General features: G+C 41.0%; 3 protein-coding genes across 6 annotated transcripts in view; 1 reads left to right on the top strand and 2 right to left on the bottom strand.

The window, feature by feature from the left end:
- The window catches only part of LOC115159705 (exostosin-like 3), a 50,470-nt gene extending 39,397 nt beyond the window's left edge, over positions 1-11,073 (bottom strand). For both annotated transcript variants that reach the window (XM_029709819.1, XM_029709737.1), the window contains exon 1: positions 10,872-11,073. The gene's annotated coding sequence lies outside the window, so the exon portion shown is untranslated. The remainder of the gene's footprint in view (positions 1-10,871) is intronic.
- LOC115159950 (ribosomal oxygenase 1) lies at positions 7,614-22,264 on the top strand. Of its 2 annotated transcripts, none has more exons than XM_029710136.1 (15): positions 7,614-7,748; positions 15,350-15,487; positions 15,601-15,740; positions 15,839-15,938; positions 16,020-16,133; positions 16,401-16,507; positions 18,130-18,237; positions 18,391-18,425; positions 18,548-18,726; positions 18,941-19,045; positions 20,285-20,426; positions 21,255-21,375; positions 21,472-21,571; positions 21,675-21,761; positions 21,898-22,264. In XM_029710136.1, the coding sequence occupies exons 1-15, from the start codon at positions 7,629-7,631 to the stop codon at positions 21,964-21,966; spliced, it is 1,665 nt and encodes a 554-aa protein (XP_029565996.1). In that variant the 5' UTR covers positions 7,614-7,628; the 3' UTR covers positions 21,967-22,264. The 2 variants fall into 2 exon arrangements, with proteins under 2 accessions (XP_029565996.1, XP_029566084.1); XM_029710224.1 differs by lacking the exon at positions 7,614-7,748 and adding an exon at positions 14,952-15,086.
- Positions 22,265-22,364: 100 nt separating this feature from the next.
- Positions 22,365-24,096, bottom strand: LOC115160052 (NADH dehydrogenase [ubiquinone] 1 beta subcomplex subunit 1). 2 transcript variants are annotated; one of them, XM_029710435.1, is made up of 3 exons: positions 24,008-24,096; positions 22,766-22,910; positions 22,365-22,532 (listed from the first exon to the last, which is right to left on the bottom strand). In XM_029710435.1, the coding sequence occupies exons 2-3, from the start codon at positions 22,903-22,905 to the stop codon at positions 22,496-22,498; spliced, it is 177 nt and encodes a 58-aa protein (XP_029566295.1). In that variant the 5' UTR covers positions 22,906-22,910; positions 24,008-24,096; the 3' UTR covers positions 22,365-22,495. The 2 variants fall into 2 exon arrangements, with proteins under 2 accessions (XP_029566295.1, XP_029566204.1); XM_029710344.1 differs by having other exon boundaries at positions 23,989-24,086.
- Positions 24,097-24,332: the final 236 nt, after the last annotated feature.

Below are 24,332 nucleotides of genomic sequence, written 5' to 3'. Positions count from 1 at the left end.
TATGGTTCATTGAGCACTTCCTATTGCTTCCACTAGATGTCCCCAGTCTTTACAAAGTGGTTTGAGTCTCCTACTGTGAAAACTGACAGAATGAGAGTCTGTGGAAAGTGGTCGCATGGAGAGGGCCATCACCATTATGACGCCGGCGCCCCTGGCTACCCTCCCCTTTCGAAACGTTTAGAAAGACAATGCAACCGTCCCCCTTGAATCTTATTGGAGCTCTGGTTGAAAAAGGCCCTAAAGATTTTTGTTATACAACGTTTGACATGTTTGAACGAACTTTAAAAAAAAAAAAAAGCATTTTGTTGAGAGAAAAGTCCCGCGGCCGACGGTACTTTTGGAGCAGCCTTCAGAACGCGCTAACAACAACAAGCTATTGGGACATAAAGGATTAACTTTTTCGAACGAAAATACATTTGTTGTGGACCTGGGATTCCTGGAAGTGCCTTCTGATGAAGATAATCAAAGGTAAGGGATTATTGACAATAGTATACAAGAGTAGATTTGATATGCGATTGTTCCAAGATGGCGCTGACCTGTAACGTTAGCCTATTTTTCTGAGTATCGCATCCCCTTTTATCGCAGTGTGATTACCCAGTAAAGTTATTTTTAAATCTGGCATTACAGGTGCTTTCAAGAGATGTTAATCTATAAATCTTAGAATGACAATATTAAATTTTAAAAATGTTTTTTGAATAGTAATTTAGTAAATTGTAGCGCTGTTTCACCGGATGCATTTGAGGGAAAATAGTTAGTCAACATCACGCGCTGATGTAAAATGCTGTTTTTATATATAAATATTAACTTTATCGAACAAAAGAATGCATGTATTGTCTAACATGATGTCCTAGGAGTGTCATCTGATGAAGATTGTCAAAGGTTAGTGCTATTTAGCTGTTTTTTGGTTATTTGTGATGCATGTGGTTGGTCGGAAAATGGCTATGTGGCTACTTTTACGATATACTCCTCTAACATAATCTAATGTTTTGCTTTTGCTGTAAAGCCTTTTTGAAATCGGACAACGTGGTTCGATTCAGGAGCGGTGTATCTATAAAACGATATACAATAGTCCTATATTTGAAAAAAAAAAATAATATATTACATTTTGTAAAGAAAATGGCGATAGGATTTTTCGCTGGATGTTGATCCCGCATACGGGACGGAGCCCATCCAGAGGTTAATGTGAGTCTGGAAGGAGAGTTTACAGTCTAACCAGACACCTAGGTATTTGTAGTTGTCCACGTATTCTAAGTCAGAGCCGTCCTGAGTAGTGATGCTGGACGGGCGGGCAGTGATCGATTGAAAAGCATGCATTTAGTTTTACTTGCATTTAAGAGCAGTTGGAGGCCATGGAAGGAGAGTTGTATGGCATTGAAGCTCGTCTGGAGGTTAGTTAACACAGTGTCCAAAGAAGGGCCAGAAGTATACAGAATGGTGTCATCTGCGTAGAGGTGGATCAGAGAATCACCAGCAGCAAGAGCGACATTATTGATATATATAGAGAAGAGAGTCGGCCTGAGAATTGAACCCTGTGGCACCCCCATAGAGACTGCCAGAGGTCCGGACAACAGGCCCTCCGATTTGACACACTGAACTCTATCAGAGAAGTAGTTGGTAAACCAGGCGAGGCAATCATTTGAGAAACCAAGGCTTTCGAGTCTGCCAATAAGAATGTGGTGATTGACAGAGTCGAAAGCCTTGGCCAGGTCGATGAATATGGCTGCAAACCCAGTGTGAAGAATAATACTCAAATATGCATATTTATACCTGTGTAGTACAGATCAGGGACCCATGATGAATTTCCATTACGGCAATTCCATTACTACTTCACTTACTTTAGTTCAATTACCAAGAGATTTTTTCCAAAGTCAATGTGTTATGTCATAGCTGACATCCCATTCTTTCTCCAGACATCTTTGAATCTTAATTCAGAGCAGATTTTTAAAAGAGTTTTGGGAAAACGAGGATATAACTGAATTTCAACAAAATCTCCCTCAGTTTATCAAACCTGGCATCCGCATAGTTATTCCAGTAAATGTGTTTCTGCATGATGTTAAGTGTAAATTGTTACAAGAAACGACAGTCCATCATTACTTTAAGACATGAAGGTCAGTAAATCCAGAAATGTTCAATTACTTTGAAAGTTTCTTCAAGTGCAGTTGCAAAAATCATCAAGCGCAATGATGAAACTGGCTCTCATGAGGACCGGCACAGGAAAGGAAGACACAAATTTGAGATTTTTGGTTCCAACCGCCATGTCTTTGTGAGACGCAGAGTAGGTGAACGGACAATCTCTGCATGTGTGGCTCCCACCGTGTGGGGGTGTTTTGCTGGTGACACTGTCTGTGATTTATTTAGAATTCAAGGCACACTTAACCAGCATGGCCACCACAGTATTCTGCAGGGATACGCCATCCCATCTGGTTTGCTCTTAGTAGGACTATCATTTGTTTTTCAACAGGACAATGACCCAACACACCTCCAGGCTGTGTAAGGGCTATTTTACCAAGAATGAGAGTGATTGAGTGATGCATCAGATGACCTGGCCTCCACAATCCCCCGACCTCAATCAAATTGAGATGGTTTGGGATGAGTCGGACCGCAGAGTTAACCTGTTAGGGTATAGGGGGCAGTATTTTCACGGCTGGATAAAAAAATGTACCCGATTTAATCTGGTTACTAATCCTACCCAGTAACTACAATATGCATATACTTATTATATATGGATAGAAAACACCCTAAAGTTTCAAAAACTGTTTGAATGGTGTCTGTGAGTATAACAGAACTCATCTGGCAGGCAAAACCCTGAGACAGATTCTGACAGGAAGTGGATACCTGATGTGTTGAATTGACTTTAAGCCTATACCATTGAAAAACAAAGGGAAGGAGGAATATTTTGGCACTTCCTATTGCTTCTACAAGATGTCCCCAGCCTTTACAAAGTGTTTTGAGTCTTCTACAGTGAGATCTGACTGAAGAAGAGCGTTGGAACGGCGATGGCCCATTAGACACCTGGCGTGCGATTTGATGGTGGGTACTCTCATTCCGAAACGTTTTAAAAGAGAACCCAATGGTCCGCCTTGAATTTTATTCATGTTCTGGTTAAAAAAGGCCCTAATGATTTATGCGATACAACGTTTGACATGTTTGAACGAACGAAAATATATTTTCTCCGTTCTTGAAGTGAAGTGAAGTCCGGCTGGCTTAGATCATGTGCTACAACACGGAGGTTTTTGGACATAAATGATGAGCTTTTTTGAACAAAACTGCATTCGTTATGGACCTGGGATTCTTTGGAAGTGACATCTGATGAAGAGAATCAAAGGTAATGGATTATTTACATAGTATTTTCGATTTTAGATCTCTCCAACATGGCGGTTAGTCTGTATCGCAATGCGTATTTTTCTGGGCGCAGTGCTCAGATTATTGCAAAGTGTGATTTCCCAGTAAGGTTAATTTTAAATCTGGCAAGTCCATTGCGTTCAAGAGATGTAAATCTATAATTCTTTGAATGACAATATAATATTTTACCAATGTTTTCTAATATTAATTAATTATTTTGTTGTGATGACTTGACTGCCGGTATTGGAGGGAAACGATTTCCTGAACATCAACGCCATAGTAAAACACTGTTTTTAGATATAAATATGAACTTGATAGAACTAAAAATGCATGCATTGTCTAACATAATGTCCTAGGAGTGTCATCTGATGGAGATTGTAAAAGGTTAGTGCATAATTTTAGCTGATTTTATGGTTTTGGTGACGCCTGTCTTTGAATTGACAATACACTACACACAGCTATTGTCAATGTACTCTCCTAACATAACCTAACTTTATGCTTTCGCCGTAAAACCTTTTTGAAATCGGAAAACGTGGTTAGATTAAGATGTTTATCTTTCAAAGGGTGCCAGATAGTTGTATGTTTGAAAAACTTCAATTTTGACATTTATTTGGTTTCAAATTTGCCGCTCTTGAAATGCACCTGCTGTTGATAGGGTGCGCCACGGGTGGCACGCTAACGTCCCACATAGCCCCAAGAAGTTAAGGAAAAGCAGCTAACAAGTGCTCAGCATATGTGGGAACTCCTTCAAGACTGTCAGAAAAGCATTCCAGGTGACTACCTCATGAAACTGGTTGAGAGAATATAAAGAGCGTGCAAAGCTGTCATCAAGGCAAACGGTGGCTACTTTGAAGAATCTCAAATATAAATATATTTTGATTTGTTCAATACTTTTTTGGTTACTACATGATTCCATATGTATTATTTCATAGTTTTGATGGCTTCACTATTATTCGACAATGTAGAAAGTAGTAAAAATAAAGAAAAACCCTGAAATGAGTAGGTGTCCAAACTTGACTGGTACTGTACATTTCACTCGTACACTATTTTATAATAAGGTAGATCTATTATCGTAAGCATGCGATAGCAAAAAAAAAAAGCATGTTGACAAGAGAAAAACTATATGGTAACACTTGATCCATTCCAGTAACACGTAATCAACCTTGGTAATATTTGATGTTGTGGACATTGATCCACAAACCATTCCAGCAGTATCTATCCAAACGCTTTCAGGAGCCAGAGCACAGAAAACTGGCACTATAAATTTGTTGTGAAAGGGACCCGGGTAGACCATGTCTTAAAACCTCTTTGGACTAGGGGGCAGTATTTTGATGTCAGGATGAAAAGCATGTCCAAAGTAAACTGCCTGTTACTCAGGCCCAGAAGCTAGGATATGCATATAATAGAAAACACTCTAAACTTTCTAAAACTGTTAAAATAATGTCTGTCAGTGTAACAGAACTGATATGGCAGGCGAAACCCCGAGGACAAACCATCCCCCCCCAAAAAAAAGAAATTCAGCCTACCACTGATTCCAATGGCTGTCATGTTAACCTCTTTGGTATAGGGGGCAGTATTGAGAATTTTGGAAAAAATATGTTCCCATTTTTAACTGCCTCCTACACCAACTCAGAAGCTAGAATATGCATATTATTGTTCAGGTTTGGATAGAAAACACTCTGAATTTTCTAAAACTGTTTGAATGGTGTCTGTGAGTATAACAGAACTCCTATGGCAGGCAAAAACCTGACAAGGTTTCAAGCAGGAAGTACCCTGTCTGACAAGGAGTCGTGCGTCTTACATCTTAGCTGTAACGTGACAATTCCCAGGGCTCCAATAGGCTCTCAGAGCCCGCGAAATAACTGAAGGTTTACGAGGGAACCTCAGGTTGAAATATATTATCGCCTTTTGTAAGTGGATGCTCGGAGGACCTTTCAATGATGCGCGTGCATGAGTCGCTTCTGAGGAGAAATTTTATTCGGCTGTTTAGGCTCAATGCATACTCCCGGTCGGAATATTAACACTTCTCTATGACATAAATGGCATAAAAATTGGTTTTAAACAGCGGTTGACATGCTTCGAAGTACGGTAATGGAATATTTAGACATTTTTGACACGCCAATGCGCCATGCGCGACACCGCGAAGAAGCATTCTAGAACTCACGAACAAAACGTCGCTGTTTGGATATAACGATGGATTATTTGGGACCAAACCAACATTTGTTATTGAAGTAGAAGTCCTGGCAGTGTATTCTGATGAAGAACAAGCAAGGTAAGAACATCTTTCTTATAGGAAATGTGATTTTGGTGGATGCTGACCTGGGTGGGTATCTAAATAGCTAGCCCTGTAATGCCGGGCTATGTACTTAGATTATTGCAAAATGTGCTTCATCCGAAAAGCTATTTTAAAATCGGACATATCGAGTGCATAGAGGGGTAATGTATCTATAATTCTTAAAATAATTGTTATGCTTTTTGTGAACGTTTATCGTGAGTAATTTAGCAAACTGTTAGTAAATTCACCGGAAGTTTGCGGTGGTTATGCTTTTTCTGAACGTCACATGCTAATGTAAAAAGCTGGTTTTTGATATAAATATGAACTTGATTGAACAGACATGCATGTATTGTATAACACAATGTCCTAGGTGTGTCATCTGATGAAGATTATAAAAGGTTAGTGCTGCATTTAGCTGTGGTTTGGGTTTATGTGACATGATATGCTAGCTTGAAAAATGGGTGTCAGATTTTTTCTGGCTGGGCACTCTGCTGACATAATCTAATGTTTTGCTTTTGTTGTAAAGCCTTTTTGAAATCGGACAGTGGGGTTAGATTAACGAGATTCTTGTCTTTAAATAGCTGTGAAATAGTCATATGTTTGAGAAATTGAAGTTATAGCATTTCTAACGATTCAAAAATCGCGCCACTGGATTTCAGTGGCTGTTACGTAGGTGGGACGAGTTCGTCCCACATGTACTAGAGAGGTTAATTATGAGGTGAAATCCTCCCAGATTGCAGTTCCTAGGGCTTCCACTAGATGTCAACAGTCTTTAGAAAGAGTTTCAGACTTGTTTTTGGAAAAATTTGCTAGAATTTGTCGTTTTTCTAAGTAGCTCCCATTTTGGCTGTAGTGTTTTCATGCTCGTGGATGAGAGCGTTTTCTTTGTTGTTTATCACCGGTAAAGACAATAACGATTCTCCATCTTAAATTGTATCGTTTATTTACGTATTAGGGTACCTTAGGTTTGATTATAAACGTTGTTTGACTTGTTTGGATAAGTTTATTGGTAACGTTTGGGATTCATTTTGTATGCATTTTGAAGGAGGGAAAACGGTGGATTATTGAATGAAGCGCGCCAGCTAAACTGAGTTTTTGGGGATATAAAGAAGGACATTATCGAACAAAAGAACAATTTATTATGTAGCTGGGACCTTTGAGTGCCAACAGAAGAACTTCAAAGGTAAGGCATTTATTATATCGCCATTTCTGACTTTCGTTGTGCACCTGCCCTGGTTGAAATATGTTTTTCATGCTTTTGTATGCGGGGCGCTGTCCTCAGATAATCGCATGGTGTGCTTTCGCACAGCGGCTGGACTAACAAGAAGCTAAGCTTTATTTTGATGTATGACACTTGTATTTTCATGAATGTTAAATATTTCTATAATTTGAATTTCTCGCTCTGCAATTTCACCAAATGTTGTCGAGGTGGGTTGCTAGCGGAACGCCTGCGCCAGAAAGGTTAAGTGCCTTTTCACAGGATATTATGTTCTGCTGTTCTGGCACCCCACTAAGAAAACACACTGACAGGGCTGCCATTCAAAAATGTACCCTTGGCCCATGCTAGGTTGGCTAGCTATTTATTTTGAACTGCTTTCATCTTAACACATACTGTATGTGGGGGTAGGATTGCCATCAGGGTCCTCAAAAAAAGGGGGGGGGGCAGACGGGGCTCTGGGAAAATGTAGTTTGGGAGATAATGGATTAGCTAAGTAATCCCGGTAGTGAAGCAGGCCACGATTGAACATGCGTGTGCCTCTGCTATCCACAGTCTCCACCAAGAGACACATGAGTTCTGACATCTCTCTCTCATACCAACATTCTCTTACACAGTGCAATGTTTCACTCTTCAAGTTCATTTAAATCAGCCTCTGATTCATTCACATTCTCCACCTACAGTTGACATCTGTTCATGTTCTCTAAAACGCAATAAAGTGAACTGCAGAAGTGAGTGGCTTGGCCCTATATAAATACATCTTGCACTGTCAGAGAACGAGACAACATAAAACAGATGTTGACGAGTACGGCTTTAGAGCCCGCCCGGCAACACGAACACTCAAGGCCAAACACAGCCAAACTTCTGCACTCACTCAGCATCGCCAGCGAGAAGTTCGAGCAGACACTGCAAAAGGTAACACCTCTGGATTATTTGCTCATTTATTGTCATTAAGCTGGTTGAAGTAATTCCCCACACAGTATTGCTGCATAAGGAAAGAATTAACCCTTTACACTTGTGGGAATTGGCCTATATGGATAGAGCTAAATTAAAATGTTTCTTACAGAAGAAATATGAAGGGCATAAGCATGGTAGCAATTGAAAGGGAACAGTTTGGAGATCAAAGTTAAGGACATAACAGTTCACCTGACACGACTGAATCCAAACATTACACTGTTGATTGCATGTGCATTTTACATTTACTGTACTTTTCGCTGCATTTGTTGATAACAAAATGACATAGAACAACAAATTGACAAGGGTTTGAGTGAGAGGACTAACTAGTGTCTCCAAGTGGATACACACCTCTCCAGCGTGTGTACAGTTCCTAAGTCATTTCAATGCACTATTATGGTTCAAAGAAGTCTTCAACTATAATAGTGTTTTTTTTTAGCTCTCATAGCTGTGCTGTTGAGGAACCAGAGCAAGCACACCTTTTGTTTCCCATTTTCTGGTGTCTCTGAGCCTCAATGGGGCTCAGTTTAAGAGTGACAGACATTTTGGACAATTTTTTTGTTTGTTTTCCTAATAGTTTTTTTTTGTGTATTTTACACCCTTTTTCTCCCCAAATTCGTGATATCCAATTGCGATCTTGTCTCATCGCTGCAACTCCCCAACGGGCTCGGGAGAAGTGTAGGTCGAGTCATACATCCTCTGAAACATGACCCGCCAAACCGTCCTTCTTTACACCGACCCGCTTAACCAAGAAGCAAGCCGCACCAATGTGCCGGAGGAAACACTGTTCAACTGACGACCAAAGTCAGCCATGTCATTTATAACATGTTACTGTACAGCCACTGCATTCCAATTTAGGAGCTTATCAGTGTCCAAATCAGCCATTTTCAACCAGTGTACAAGTATAATGGGTTAAAATGTTTAATGAAAGGCGGTGTGAAAACAAGAGCCCATGTCACAGCACAGTAATGGAATGCTGATTGTGTCAATATCACAACTTGCAGCTAAAGTTGATTACTTGGTGACCACAAGAGAAGATCATTGGGTGACACAGCTATCAAGCCCCTATGAGAGGATCAATAACCTTGTCCACTGTTAAAGGCTGTTATCTCATGTGGTACATATTGATTTATTCTCTTGCTGGGGTCCATGGAAAACAATGACATCACCGGTCTGTCACTACTGGGCAGAAGGTAGCCTAGCGGTTAGAGCGTTAAGGTCAATAACCGTATGGTTGCTAGTTCAAAACCCTGAACCGATAAGGTGCAAATCTGTTGATGTGCCCTTGAGCAAGGCACTTGCCCTAATTGCTCCATGGTTGCTGTTCATAATGGCAGTGTGAAAAGGGACAAATATAAGCACCCACCCACAGCAAACTTCTATGAACTAAATCTGATGCTGCTGACCAGGTGGAACATTGAACCAATAAAACAATCTACATACCTAAGATTAAAACAATGTGACCATCAAGGCCCCCCCCTAGACATACTGGCCTATATGGCCATCATTAGCTTATATATGCTCAGGTTGCCTTTCCCACGGAATTGCCCTCATATCTTCTACGTGTTGTATCAACTGCAACCGGGTTTCCGTTATGAAAATGTGGAGCTGGACATTGACCAGCAACATTTTAATTATCGGACATTTGAGACATTTACTGGACCCATATGCATTGGGTGCGTAACCTGATTAGGGCGTCCACCCACGATGCTCAGAATGACAGAAAACACATTTAGAATATGGTCATTAAGATATGGCTGTGTGGGAACACTAACCTTACCTATCAAGGCCTGTATCAATTTAACTTATTTTATTATGCTTCCAAAACTGTACCGCAAGCGACGCCTGTTCATTTTTTAAAAATCTTTATTTAACTCGGCAAGTCAGTTAAGAACAAATTCATTTTACAATGACAACACACTGTTCCCTGGTAGGTTAACTGCCTTGTTCAGGGACAGAACAACATTTTTACCTTCTCAGCTCAGGTACTCGATCAAGAAACCTTTTGGTTACTGGCCCAACGCTCTTACCACTAAGCTACCTGCCTTCTTCCAATAACTCTTATGTTTAATGAAACAGAGTCATGATCAAGGGATAGCTAGGCCTATTACTGTTGATAATGAAACTATGGAGGAGTGTGCATATCCTAACTTGTTTTCAATAAAGTATCCATACTCCATCAGTCACAAGATACATTTTAAATCATATGAAATCCAAATAGGCAACTAGCGGTAAGGCAACCTGAGGTTAGTCTTAGTGCCGTCACTTTGGTAACGTTACCACAATTAGTAAGGGGCAGCTTCATCTGGGACCTCTACTGAAGCTTAACTTAACAGAACTGGGTTTCCCAAAAGCATCATAGCACTAAGATATTTTAGTTTCAGTGGAATCGTGACGAACGAAAGATGATCTTAGTGCTACGAAGCTTTTGGGACACTCAGCCCAGAACAATATTACAAAATGGTAAGCTACAGTGTATTGGTTCTAAATCCTTGTTGTTGGTTTCACCCTTCATTGTACTGTACCATGATTCACTCTTCAATGGTAACGTTAGCCATTTGAAAAGGAGTGTATCTATTGTGCCGGCTAGCCAACTACAATGCAGCATGCACATCAAATGGGGAAAAGGACAAGCTTCTTTTGGGTTGCATTGACTAGCTAGCTAACTAACTATTTCCGATGCTTGCTACAATAAACATACTTTTGGTTGCTTGTAACACAAACCTCAAGTGCCGTTGTGTAATTTCAAGTTGATACATTTTTGCCATGAAACTAACGCTGACTGGATGCTCGAGTTGACGTGTGTCGGTCAGAGGGAGAGATCAAAACAAACACGCTTGAGACTGTACCAATAACGACACGACACACACGCAGTGCTAACCAGCTGGCAATAAGGGTTTTTCAGCGCAAAATACTCGAGGCGAAATAAGTTAATTACGGAATAGCTACAGAAAGGAATATACGTCTCGGCACAATAATAAGACAATATAATGTGATTGAGAAAAGGAGGGGGGCAATTAGCCAGCTAACGTTAGCCACAATAGGCTAGCAGACGAACGTTAGCTTAGTTAGCTTGCTACTCACCCGGTATGAGGCTCCAAAATGTTAAAAAATATATATATATACTTCAATCAGCTTCAAAACATATTTCGCGTTATACAAGTTGATAACAAAATGGCATGCTCGGTGTTAGGTTTTATTTTTGTAAGCATGTCCATGCCAATCGCGCGCTGTACGAGTAGCTAGATCCCCTTGTGTGCACGACCAAGGCTGCATTGTTGAAGGCTAGGCGAACACATATACTGAAGCATTCTGGGAGAAGGACATGCTGAACCTTGGACAAACTGTAGGTGGAGTGCTACACCTGGTGGCCATAAAAGGTAGACTGTATACTGAGCAGTTGTCAAATATTTGTTTTAATTGAACTCGGCAAGCCAGTTAAGAAGACATTCTTATTTACAATGACGGCCTACACAGGCCAACCCCGGGGGAATTGTGCGCCACTCTATGGGACTCCCAATCACGGCCGGATTCGAACCAGGGTGTCTGTAGAGACACCTCCAGCACTGCGATGCTGGGGAGTTGTATACAGTCTCTGACACTAGTGTAGGCCAAGCCAACACGATGTACTTAATGTACACGAAAAATAAAATAATACAGCCATAAACAGTCGATGTCATTATTTAAACAGTTAAAGGGGAAGTCTGCAGTTCAAACAATAACAAAGCAGAATACCTCGTCACTGATTTGGGGATGAGGTGGAGAAATGTAACAACTCTCCGAGTCAAAGACAGAGAGCTATGGATGCAAGGACTGATCATCCATGAGATCAACATTACAGTTTTAACCATGTTTTGAGGCTATACAGTGTTTGTTTACAATTACATTACTTATCAAAAAAGGAGTAAAACACGCTTAGGCCTATATTTTGGAGCCTGATGGGCTACGACAGTTGAACTAAGCTCAAGTTTTATTCTAAGTTGTATTCTTCAATAATCAATGGGTATATGTCATGAATTTAAAAGTACAACAATTAGTGTTGTAATCGCATATTTCCCCTTTAAATTATGTGAACTAAGGAGTATGTAGCAGGGGCATCATTTCTATTTGTCAAACGGCAGTCAAGCATCGATCATAATTTCAACAGAATACCCTCGGTATTTATTGGAAAGGTGCATCAAGCTCATCACCTTGCACTTTCACCACCATGTGAAGTTCATCATAACTTATTTCAACTGTAGCCTAATAAACTGCATGGCTTCCCGAGTCGTAGTGGGAGGACCCACCATATCATCGCGTGACTCCAAGTTTACTTTGATTTGATGGCTATAATATCAATATTTGCCCATAAATACAGTTCCCTGCCATTTATTGCATAACACATTTTACCTAAACAAAAAGATCCCACCGTGTCCAACGAAAAAATTATCTGCCGTCAATTATAAAATTCCATCACAGCTGTCATAATTTGTTTTAAACTGTATGACTTTACTCGCATAAAAACTGTGAATGAAAATGTGGTATGGAGCGATTTCAGTGCCAACAGAAATTGTATTTGAATTTGATCATTTTAAATTTGTATTAGAATAGGATGTTTTCCCAAATTTTTGAAAACTGAGTGTGAATACATTTGAGAAGCAGAATATAATAAACTTTGATTAACTTATAATTATACTATTAGCCTACTTGCAAAGTACAGTTTGGCTTGGCCTGAATATGAAAGACCAATATGGGATTTATACTTTTAGGTCATTCAGAGTGTATGTCACTGTTTCTCAAATAATTTTTCACACAGGGCATCTTTCCTTCGCTTGGCCGTTTGGGAACTTTTTGGCAAAATTAGAGTATACCCACTTCATCACTGTTTGCCAGCCACTGTTTCCCCCGCCCTCCCTTCTGCAAATATTACAATAACTCTATCCTTCCGATTCCTGCTTACAAGCAAAAACTCAAACAGGACGTACCAGTGATGCGCTCAATACAGAAGTTCTCCGATGAAGCGGATGCTAAGCTACAGGACTGTTTCGCTAGCACCGACTGGAATAAGTTCCAGGATTCATCCGATAACATTGAGGAATTTACCACAATAGTCACCGGCTTCATTAATCGAAGGCACCGTCCCCACAGTGACCGTACATAGAGTACCAGTCAAACGTTTGGACACACCTACTCATTCAAGGGTTTTTCTTTATTTTTAACCATTTTCTACATTATAGAATAATAGTGAAGAAATAAAAACTATGCAATAACACATATGGAATCATGTAGTAACCAAAAAAGTGTTAAACGAATCCAACTATATTTTAGATTCTTCAAAGTTGCCACCCTTTGCCTTGATGACAGCTTTGCACACGCTTGGCAACCTCTCAACCAGCTTCATCTGGAATGATTTTCCAACAGTCTTGAAGGAATTCCCACATATGCTGAGCACTTTCTTGGTTGCTTTTCCTTCACTCTGAGGTCCAACTCATCCCAAATCATCTCAATTGCGTTGAGGTCGGGTGATTGTGGAAGCCAGGTCATCTGATGCAGCACTCCATCACTCTCCTTCTTGGTCAGATAGCCCTTACATAGCCTGGAGGTGTGTTTTGTGTCATCGTCCTGTCGAAAAACAAATGATAGTCCCACTAAGCGCAAACCAGATGGGATGGTGTATCGCTGCAGAATGCTGTGGTAGCCATGCTGGTTAAGTGTGCCTTGAATTCTAAATAAATCACAGACAGTGTCACCAGCAAGCACCCCCACACCATCACACCTCCTCCATGCTTCATGGTGGAAACCACAAATGCGGAGATCATCTGTTCACCTACTCTGTGTCTCACAAAGACACGGCGGTTGGAACCAAACATCTCAAATTTGGACTCATCAGACCAAAGGACACATTTCCACTGGTCTAATGTATACATTCATGTACATACTACCTCAATTGTCCCGACCAACCAGTACTCCCGCACATTGGCTAACCGGGCTATCTGCATTGTGTCCCACCATGCGCCAACCCCTCTTTTTACGCTACTGCTACTCTCTGTTCATCATATATGCATAGTCACTTTAACCATACCTACATATACATACTACCTCAATAAGCCTGACTAACCGGTGTCTGTATATAGCCTTGCTACTGTTATTTTCAAATGACTTTTTACTGTTGTTTTATTTCTTTACTTACCTACACACACACACACACACACACACACACACACACACACACACCTTTTTTTCGCACTATTGGTTAGAGCCTGTAAGTAAACATTTCACTGTAAGGTCTACACCTGTTGTATTCGGCGCACGTGACAAATAAACTTTGATTTGATTTGAATGTCCATTTCTTGTGTTTCTTGGCCCAAGCTTGTCCTCTAGTAGTGGTTTCTTTGCAGCAATTTGACCATGAAGCGCCTGTTTCACGCAGTCTCTGAACAGTTGATGTTGAGATTTGACTGTTACTTGAACTCTGTGAAGCATTTATTTGGCCAGCAATCGGAGGTGCATTTAACTCTAATGAACTTATCCTCTGCAGCAGAGGTAACTCTGGGTCTTCTTTTCCTTTGGCGGTTCTCATAAGAGCTAGTTTCAAGCAAGGAGGTGGACAGTGAGATCCTATTGACGGTTTTATTTTGCATGTTTCCATTTGGGAACACCTGCTCTGTGAAGTGCGGGTGTGCAGTAACTCAATCCGCCCTTGCACTCCTTCTAAAAAAAAAATCTAACTTTGTCAAAACAGATAACTTTGTGCGGATCAAATGTTTCATTGATGAGAAAATTTGCAGAATGTCAGCCAAAGCTCATCTAGCTCAATCTTCTCCCGCTGCCTGCCACTGGGCTTCCTCTCATCACCATATTTGGTAGTGAGTGGAAACGCTAAACCGCATGCTTCACATTTATACATCCGGTTAAATATCTGGTTCATTGTTTTATGTGTCAACGTCTTGACAAAGTGATCTGCTCGAACTGCCCAATAGCAGATGTTCATACCCATGGTCTAATGTTTGCCTGGAGGTGAGCACATTCTCACATCAAATTACATTTTTATAAATTCCAACTTTTGCGTGAGGCCCCAGCATCTTTGGTAGAGATATGCGGAATCTCACTGCCTGCACAGTAGAGGGCGATAAAGTGTTTTATTAAGCTGGAGATTTGTAATTTACATACAGTACAAAAGGAGTCCCCTTTGTCGCATGTTGATGACGTCAGTAATTAAAAATATTCGACAACATGGAGAAGAAACATGTGTCAGCTTTTGAATTGTACAAAAATGCGCTATTAGAATCGACTCCTGAAGTTAAACCATCATCTGTGCAGGTACTTGGGGTTACGTTATTACTGGTGTTTGCCCCCTGCAATTTCAGATAGTTTTGGTAAAAGTGACTTTACAGTGTCTCGTGTTAGGCAAGCACGCAAATCAACTGGGTTGACAAATCTACGGAAGAAAGCTAGCTAACAGATGCAATGTGAAGTGGGCTTGTTGAATAATGTCCTTCTGTTGAATATACTTTTGCAATGTGCATATGATTACCCGAAACCATTTCAAACTGATTGCCTCTGCCTACTGGATGATTTTCTAGGTTACATCAAAGAAGAAGAAGCGAAAGGAAAATGGCATCCAGCCCCCTAAATCCATCAAAAAGGCCAAAATGAAACCGATGGTCAAGCAGGTCATCAAATCGTCTCAGAGAGAGGAGAGGTTGGAGAGACTTGAAGAAGTTAGTTTGTACAATCAAACTCACTCCCTCTATATTGAAGCCACTTGTTCACATACTGTAACTGTTTGACTGTGGTTCTCTAGCCATACCTGTCATTGTCTTGCTGTATGCAGGAGGTGCAGTGTGGAGAGAAAAGCGGAGAAGCACTAGAGGCTCTGCTGAGTGACCTGGCTAAAGTTAGCAACAGCCGGGAGAGGGCCAGCAGACTGTTCCAGTGGCTCATCCACCCCATTCCTTCTATGAGCTTCTTCGGGTACTGATGCCTGTGTAGCTTTGGTGTTCACAGTACAATCATGGACTAGATTGCACAGGGAGATATCCTTATAACTTTATTGACTTCCTTCATCGCAGGGATACATGGGAAAAGAAGCCAGTTTTGATCAAACGTCAGAATCCAGACTACTACAAGGGACTGTTCTCCACAGCAGAGTTTGATCGCATTTTAAGACAGGTAAGGTGTCATGACTAGCTAGACATCTTCTGTCATTTTTGTTTGATCAGATCAGGTTAATGTTGCTGTTGACATTTCCAGGATGATGTTCAGTATGGAGTGAACCTGGATGTCACCAGCTACACAAACGGCAAAAGAGACACACACAATCCTCCAGGGAGGGCTCTTCCTTTCACTGTATGGGAATTCTATGAGGTAAAAACCAAATTAAAGTCTCCTGATTGACAATTTTTATTTAATTAGTGTGAGCAAGTGTTTAGAATTTAGATCGTGCCAATATCTGTGTAACATGTAGTAAGTTCTTAGTACCTCATAATATTGAAACCTAACCATGTGTCCTCTAGCTCAGTTGGTAGAACATGATGCCAGTAGTGGGTTGGATTCCCGCGGCTAAAATGTGTGCATGCATGACTAAGTCGCTTCGGGAAAAGCGTGTGCTAAATGACATTTCTTATTATCCAGAGTGGTTGCTCCCTCCGTATGCTGAACCCCCAGGCCTTCTCCTCCACTGTGTGGAGTGTGCTGTCCATCCTCCAGGAGCAGTTTGGCAGCATGGCAGGAGCTAACGTGTGAGTGACCCTGTCTGACAACCTCTGACCAGTGAGATGCTCTCACACAACATTGAGGGCTCTATTTCTGGGTTGCGTTAAGCCAGTGCAATTGTCAAATGCATACTCTTTTGACATTTTGTAAACCTAACGCCAGGATTGGTAATTTACCTGTCTTATATGAGGTTGCTAGTGGGAGGGGTGGCAATATCTGAGCTGTGTTCTTAAAAACGTGTGCCAGTTTCAGGCAGTGCTGGTGGGGCTATTTAAGACCAACCAGGAACTGGTCTTGGTTGTAACCCGGTACTAAGAAGCTCAGCCTATCCAGCCGTGACGCACAGTGTCCATATGCACATGGAACGAGAGCAATGTTATTTTTGTGCTGTAACCTCGTATTTAAAAACATAACCAAGCATAGCCTCCTCTCTCAATGAAGGCTGTTTTTTTTTTGGTAATGCATTTGCCAAGTTCTCAAGACTATCATAAAGGGCTTGGCTCGTGAGAACGCTTTGAAATAAATCTTAATCACCAAAGCTTTATTAAAAGATCACATTTGGGAGCAGCCACTTTATCTATGTAGGCTATAGTACATTATTTTAGCCAGCTCCTGTTTTGGAATGAGAGATGATTTGATCCAGTGACGTTCGTTTTTAGAAAAATGTCTTATCTTCGTGTTTCCGTTTCATTTAATTAAAAAAACAATCCCTTATAGGCTACCCTTACCCTACTATAACAGAAATGTCTGCTGTCTTGTCATGGCCATGCATTTGCCAAATAGCCTATCCATAAAACGTTTGTAAATGGTTTACTCATGAGGCTTTTTCCGTCAAGCTTTTGCATTATTCACATAGGCCTACCTGCAGTGAATAGGCTACTCCGTTAGGTTTGTATCCATCCCCATTTCCACAGAGCGCCTCTTGTCCGCTTACCAAAGATGCGCTCCTCTAAAAGTATTCACATTTTCCTGCCATATAACCATGTCAATGGTAGGCCTAGGCTATATCTTGCTTATTGAGAACATGCCTCACAGATAAAATACAATTTAGGAGAGCCTAGTGAAGGCCTATACTCGTTGAAGCCAATTACAACAATGTTGATTGTCAACACTCAACATACTGAGCAAACACTGGCTGTTTTTACTGTTGCTATAACTTGTTACTGTAGCCTGTGCTATTTACTAAACTGTATCAATCCACAATGAACTAGGAAGAGACTATTCAGTGCCCTCCGCCGGATTGGAGTTGATGACAATGCAGACTGTCAATAACAACCAGAACTTAAGACAACAGTATTAAGTGTTGACACGCATTGACTGGCCAGTGAGTAGCCAAGCCCTCTCCACACCTATAATTTATTTGCCAAACCCAGCTCTTTTGCCCCAGCTATTGCGCTCATAATTACTCCAGTGAAAATATAAATAATATTTCTGACCCATCCCTGGTCCTAAACCCCTTTCACCAGCGCTAATATTTACCATTGTGTTAGGTTTGTTTAACATAGAGCCCTGAAAGTCATTGAACATGTATGGGACTGTGGAAATAATTTCCTTCTTTGAGGACAAACTATTATGTTGCATCCTTACCTCATGCTGAATACTGATTCACCTCATGTGACATTACAGTAAAGTAGTTTTGTGTCCCCAGGTATCTGACACCTCCAGGAACACAAGGCTTTGCTCCACATTATGATGACATCGAGGCCTTTGTGGTTCAGCTGGAAGGGAAGAAGCACTGGAGAGTTTACAACCCCAGGTGACTGAGTTATGAACAGTCTAAATACAGTTTATAAAATTCCCAAAAAGGTGATCAACACCTAGCGCATGCATCAACCCATTTTGAACCAGATTCATATCATTAAACTAATTCTGTATATTTTCTGGGATGTTTGATTGCTACACTTTTTAGGTCAGAAGATGAGGTCTTGCCTGTCGTTTCCAGTCGTAAGTATTCCTTTGTCCACTCTTTTTCCTATAAATAGACTATAAGCACGACCGATCACTTCCCAGTCCCCTCTGCCTCAGCCTCATTCCTTACAGATGATTTGGTATTCCTCCTCCTCCAGCTAACTTCAGCCAGTCGGAGATTGGGAAGCCCATCCTGGAGGTGGTTCTGGAGGCTGGGGATCTCCTCTACTTCCCCCGGGGGTTTATCCACCAGGGGGACTGCCTGCCGGATGCTCACTCCCTCCACATCACTGTCTCATCTTACCAGAGGAACAGCTGGGGAAACCTACTGGCAAAGGTGTGTTGTCAATCCTCTGCTTTCCTTGTATGTGACTGTCCAGTTCTGTCTCATTTTGTATCTACTTTGATGTAGATTGGGCATGGATCAATTTACACTGAGTTAAAAAAAAACTAAAATATTGAATGATATACAATGTCATGTCTATACAACATGGATGTACTTGGAAGTATAGGCTTGTGTTGTGTTTGATGCAGAACATGATCTCTGACAGGTGGTCCCAGCAGCCCTAGAGATGGCCATGGAGGAGGACGTGGACTTCAGACGAGGCCTGCCTGTGGATTACCTGACCTACATGGGGGTGCAGAACTCAGACGAGGTACTTCAGACACTGTTGTTTACTTGTCTCTGGAGTCCAATTGACCTCTGAGCACCTACTCTCAACAGGGGTGTGTTCAGAAGGGTGAAAAATTCAGAATGTTGAACGGATAGAGCTGACATCATTGGCTATGCCCCATGGCAAGTAAGAATGTCTTTTCTACAGAGAATATATGTATATATATGTATGTATGTATGTATGTATGTGTATATATATATATATATATATATCTCACTCTACTGTTCAAAAGTTTGGGGTCACTTAGAATTTCATTGTTTTTGAAAAAAGCGTGAGAAAAATGTAAATTTTAAATAACATCAAATTGATCAGAAATACAGTGTAGACATTGTTAATGTTGTAAACAGAGGCCCATTATCAGCAACCATCACTCTTGTGTTCCAATGGCACGTTGTTAGCTAATCCAAGTTTTATCATTTTAAAAAGGCTAATTGATCATTAGAAAACCATTTTGCAATTATGTTAGCACAGCTGAAAACTTGTTCTGGTTAAAGAAGCAATAAAACTGGCCTTCTTTAGACTAGTTGAGTATCTGGAGCATCAGCATTTGTGGGTTTGATTACAGGCTCAAAATTGCCAGAAACAAAGGTTTTTCTTCTGAAACTCATCAGTCTATTCTTGTTCTGAGAAATAAAGGCTATTCCTTGCGAGAAATTGCCAAGAAACTGAAGATCTCGTACAACTCTGTGTACTACACCCTTCACAGAACAGCGCAAACTGTCTCTAACCAGAATAGAAAAAGGAGTGGGAGGCCCTGGTGCAAAACACCAGCCTCAACAGTGAATAGGTGACTCCGGGATGCTGGCCTTCTAGGCAGAGTTCCTCATTCCAGTGTCTGTTCTTTTTCCCATCTTAATATTTTCTTTTTATTGGCCAGTCTGAGATATGGCTTTTTCTTTACAACTCTGCCTAGAAGGCCAGCACCCTGGAGTCACCTCTTCACTGTTGATGTTGAGACTGGTGTTGGAACACCGGAGTGATGGTTGCTGATAATGGGCATCTGTACGCTTATGTAGATATTCCATTAAAAATCAGCTGTTTCCAACTACAATAGTAATTTACAACATTAACTATTTCTGATCAATTTGATATTTTAATGGGCTTTTCTTTCAAAAACAAGGACATTTCTAAGAGACCCCAAACTTTTGAACGGTGGTGTATATGTGAACATTCTCTGTAATGTTGCACCCTCTTGAAAGCCCTGTATGTCTGTGTGTGTAGGAGGATCCACGCAGGGCGCAGTTCCTATCCAGAATAGAAGAGCTGATGAAGAAGCTATCAACCTTTGCCCCTGTGGATGCTGCTGTGGATCAGAAAGCTAGGGACTATCTGCATGACTGTCTCCCCCCGATGCTCACCGCAGGTACCACAATCTACTGCTGAAATTCAAACTTTGACTTTTGTGACTCCTCTAGGTCAGTAGTTCACAAACTGTGCCCCCCCCCCCCAAAAAAAAACCCTAAGGAACTTTATCTGGTTTAAGTTACTCTTGAAAGTTGTAATAGTAGAATGTACATGGTGCAATTTCAAAATTGGGTAGTGCATCATCAGATCCTCTTGTCATGTTAGTCATTACAAACCTATTTAGAACTTGTCAGAAATGTCCGGATCAACTAGCCCATTTCAGCATTTAAAAAAAAAATGTTATGGCCCATAGATTTTGTTGACATGTGACTTATTTAATATCACATTTGACATGCAAAATGTATAGAATTGCACAAAAATGTGCTTTAAAACGGCAAAATGTTCTATGCTCCCTATGACAAAATTTGGATAATTGTAGGAAGTAAGCTTTAAACCTGCAAAGTATTCTCTCCACCAACTAGAGGGGTGTGAACAGTTTGAACAGTGCTAGTGCCTATAGAAATAGATGAGGTGTGGGATGTAACTTCCTGGATGTTCCCCGATGCTGGAAAGGGGGGCTGAGTGAAAAGGTTTGGAACCTCTGCTCTAGGGCTTCCCAAACTCGGTCCTGCCGGTTTTTGCCCTAGCATTTTGCCCTAGCATTTTGCCCTAGCATCCTAGCATTACACAGCTGATTTGAAATAGTCAAAGCTTGATGAGTTGGTTATTTGAGTCAGCTATGTAGTGCTAGGACAAAAACAAATGTTCACCCCGGGGGAGGGAGGGGGCGGACCCTGGTCTAGACTGCCACGTGGCCAGTGTTACTGATTCTAGTGATAATCCACAGAGGAGCGGGCCAGCAGTGTCCAGGGAGCTCCTTCCAGGTGGGAGGATGGAGAGGCTGTGGACGTGGGTGTGACCATCAGGGGCCATACCAGAGTCAGACTCATCCGTTCTGGAATCGCCAGGTAGATCTGACATGTATCATCCTATGACTTACAAAAGCATAGCTCTTACAAAAATGTTCCCAGAAATGACCTTGACTTTTCTTTGTGCTGCTGCAGGTTATGCAGTGATGGAGAAGCAGTTTGGCTTTACTACACTGCAGACAACTCCAGAGTCTACCACAAAGAGGAGCCCAAGAGCATTGAAATAAAAGCAGAGGTATGAATGAATTGCCTTGCTACCATAGCAGTGACGTGTTTCTGCCTGAGATGCTGCACTGCAGTGATGGCCTTTTGTGTTCAACATGATGTAACTCTTTCAGCAAACAGACGGCATGGAGTTTCTGATCCATGCGTATCCAAAGTTTGTGACAGTGGGCAGCTTGCCATGCGAGTCGGCTGAGGACAAGGTATGTTTATCAACATGTACGCTGCCGTCTGCATGTCAGTAGTGCAGATATTTGGATGGTCGAGTTATGCTAGTCAGTGCTTGGGTCAGACTGCACTGCAGTTTTCTTACAGATGTAATTCTGTGCTCTCTTCCAGGTGTCCTTGGCTGAGCTGCTGTTTGAGAAAGGGCTTATTCACACTGCAGAACCTCTGCAGCGATCCTGAATCATGGAGGGACTCTAATACAAGTTTCACAAGAAATATATGCTGCATCCTTCACCTCTCACTATGTGTAGGAAGAATTTGTGGTTTTAGGACAGCAGTCAAATGAACTCTGAGCAGTGCATCAGCATTGCCCTCTACAACTAACTCCTCTAGACTCTTCCAAAAACAATGGTGCAATGCTGGAACACAATGATCAATCAAAAGTAATAGGTCTGTAATAGCCCATTTATAATATTAACCTTTACTTGTTCAGTAAGTATTGCATTAAAACAGTCTTGCATATTGGTGTGTAAATCAATCCTAGTTTGTGTGTTGCTAATGGAAGTATATTGTTATAGAAGTGTCCAATTTTGCATTATTGCTACGATTGCGTATACTTTATCACACAAATGATTCACTAGCTGACAAAGGGACATGTTTATTAGTCGATACAGTGACAGAAACTTCTTATTGGCGTACTTGATTTGAAAACCATCCAGACAATAGGAGATGTGACTTGGGGCACAAATATTCCAGGTGACGGGTGGGTCTACTTCCAGGTGACTTCCTCACCTGGCTTCAGCTCCCTATACATAAGGGAGAATATTCAGAGGACCATCAGTACACATTTGGACTATTGCTAGGAATGTATCCTTTCATATGAAGGCTAGATACTGATGCCTGATTCAAACCAGAAGACCAAGATGTACTGGGCCGGACTGGTCTTGAATCTGCCATAGTTTGTGAAAAGAGAATATCTGCGCCAGCACAGTATGGTTTGCCTCTATATTGTGCATCAGTGGGTGCAGATTTAACTCACCTGCTGTACAATGCACTTTTGTTCCTGAAAGCAGTCAGCTTCTGGTCCTGTGCGCTGTCCATGTAGATCCCGATCACAAAGCCGAGGGGGACAAATATGTTCACCCAATGGTCACGCATCAGGGCAGCAAAGTTCACCATGTTTCCTGGTTGGTGAAAAAAACATGAATTTACAGTATACTTTATGCAGCCACATTGTATAAAAAAATATTTGGTGCAGCTATAGCTGTGTGACAGCATAATAAACCAGCATGAATGCAAGTCTGTTTCTGCTGTCAAGTTCTAAGGAGTTGGCAAGAATGCATAAAGAGACGAACCAGGTTGAATAATAGCAAGCTAACTGTTAGTGGACCACAACCAGTTGGCTAAATTAGATGAACATTAGTTGTTAGCGAACTGTTTACCCTAGTGTCCACACAACTGTTATCAGCAAATACACGTTCATTTTTTGGTTTCTTGTTGAGCTACCTAGCTATTGTTGATGTTACTACCACAGCAAGCTAACTTTAGCCCAATGTTGGACTAAAGGAGCCTAACTTCACTCTTTAGTCCAAGGTGGACCATACATGTGTTTAAATGGCGAATTGGCTCTTACAGCCAAATACTCCATCTAAATGTGAATCGATTCTCAATTACGGTACGGTTCTAGAAACAAATCACTAGTTTAATATCACAAAATAATTTCACAAACGCAAAATGCACACAATGTTCCTGTAAACTGTTTTAAACGGGTTTTACACAGTTGCAGCTGGCAGTATTTTTCAGTGACATGCTGAGTTCACACACAGGTGTTCAGAGAGGAGACATAGTTAATTAGCACAAGTAGTCCACTGTGTCTTCCTGTTTTCCGTAAACAAGCACTGTAACATGGAAATATGTCCATGTGCGAACCCAACCATAAAAAAGGTGTATCAATGTAACCTTTTGTTTGTGGGACATTATTTGTCGTTATGAAAGACAAGGTCCTTCTGCTTCTAAAACCGTACCGCAAGCGATGCGTGTTCATGTTCAGACCGAACACCGCGTTTCTTGACTCGTGTTTTATGGAACTGAGAGTCACGATCATGGGCTAGTTCATCATTGACTCCAGCTGGTTATCTAGCAAGCAATAAGCCTCTGTTCTTCCCACAATAATTCTACAGAATGTTGCGATTGCAAGATATACATTGAAGTATTGCACGCACGGCTATAGAAATAGATATCGCAAAATAAGAATGAACATACAGTAAAAGTGACATTTTACCAAGCCTTTGACTTCAGCTTCTCTCGCTCATTGGTCTTCAGAGGACATTGGACCCTACCAAGTGCTCTAAAATGGGGGTGTTAACTTGTTGTGTAAATATTATTTGCCATCCCACATTGTTTATGAAAATGTATAACACTCCAAAATATACCGTAACCCTAAAGATCTTTATTTATTAAATGCATTTAAGTTATGTAATGAAAAATGCTTTTAAATTGAATATGTCTTGAACTTCAGAATATGAGCTAAGTAGTCTGGAGGATAATTTTCATTTGAATAGTAAAACGAGAGCATTTCTTTGTCAATACAATTATTTATATTTACG

This window comes from Salmo trutta, chromosome 1 (assembly GCF_901001165.1).
Source record: "Salmo trutta chromosome 1, fSalTru1.1, whole genome shotgun sequence".
NCBI classification, from domain to species: domain Eukaryota; kingdom Metazoa; phylum Chordata; class Actinopteri; order Salmoniformes; family Salmonidae; genus Salmo; species Salmo trutta.
Note: the sequence above shows the minus strand (reverse complement) of the source record. Positions and strands in the feature narration are given on the sequence as shown.

Bases quoted from the DNA above. Each gene is read 5' to 3' on its own strand.
- LOC115159950 (XM_029710136.1), top strand. From the start codon at position 7,629: ATGTTGACGAGTACGGCTTTAGAGCCCGCCCGGCAACACGAACACTCA. The intron at 15,488-15,600 runs GTTAGTTTGTAC...TGCTGTATGCAG, and splicing joins GGTTGGAGAGACTTGAAGAA to GAGGTGCAGTGTGGAGAGAA. The intron at 18,727-18,940 runs GTGTGTTGTCAA...GATCTCTGACAG, and splicing joins GGGGAAACCTACTGGCAAAG to GTGGTCCCAGCAGCCCTAGA.
- LOC115160052 (XM_029710435.1), bottom strand. From the start codon at position 22,905: ATGGTGAACTTTGCTGCCCTGATGCGTGACCATTGGGTGAACATATTT. The intron at 22,533-22,765 runs GTGAGTTAAATC...CCTTATGTATAG, and splicing joins AAAAGTGCATTGTACAGCAG to GGAGCTGAAGCCAGGTGAGG.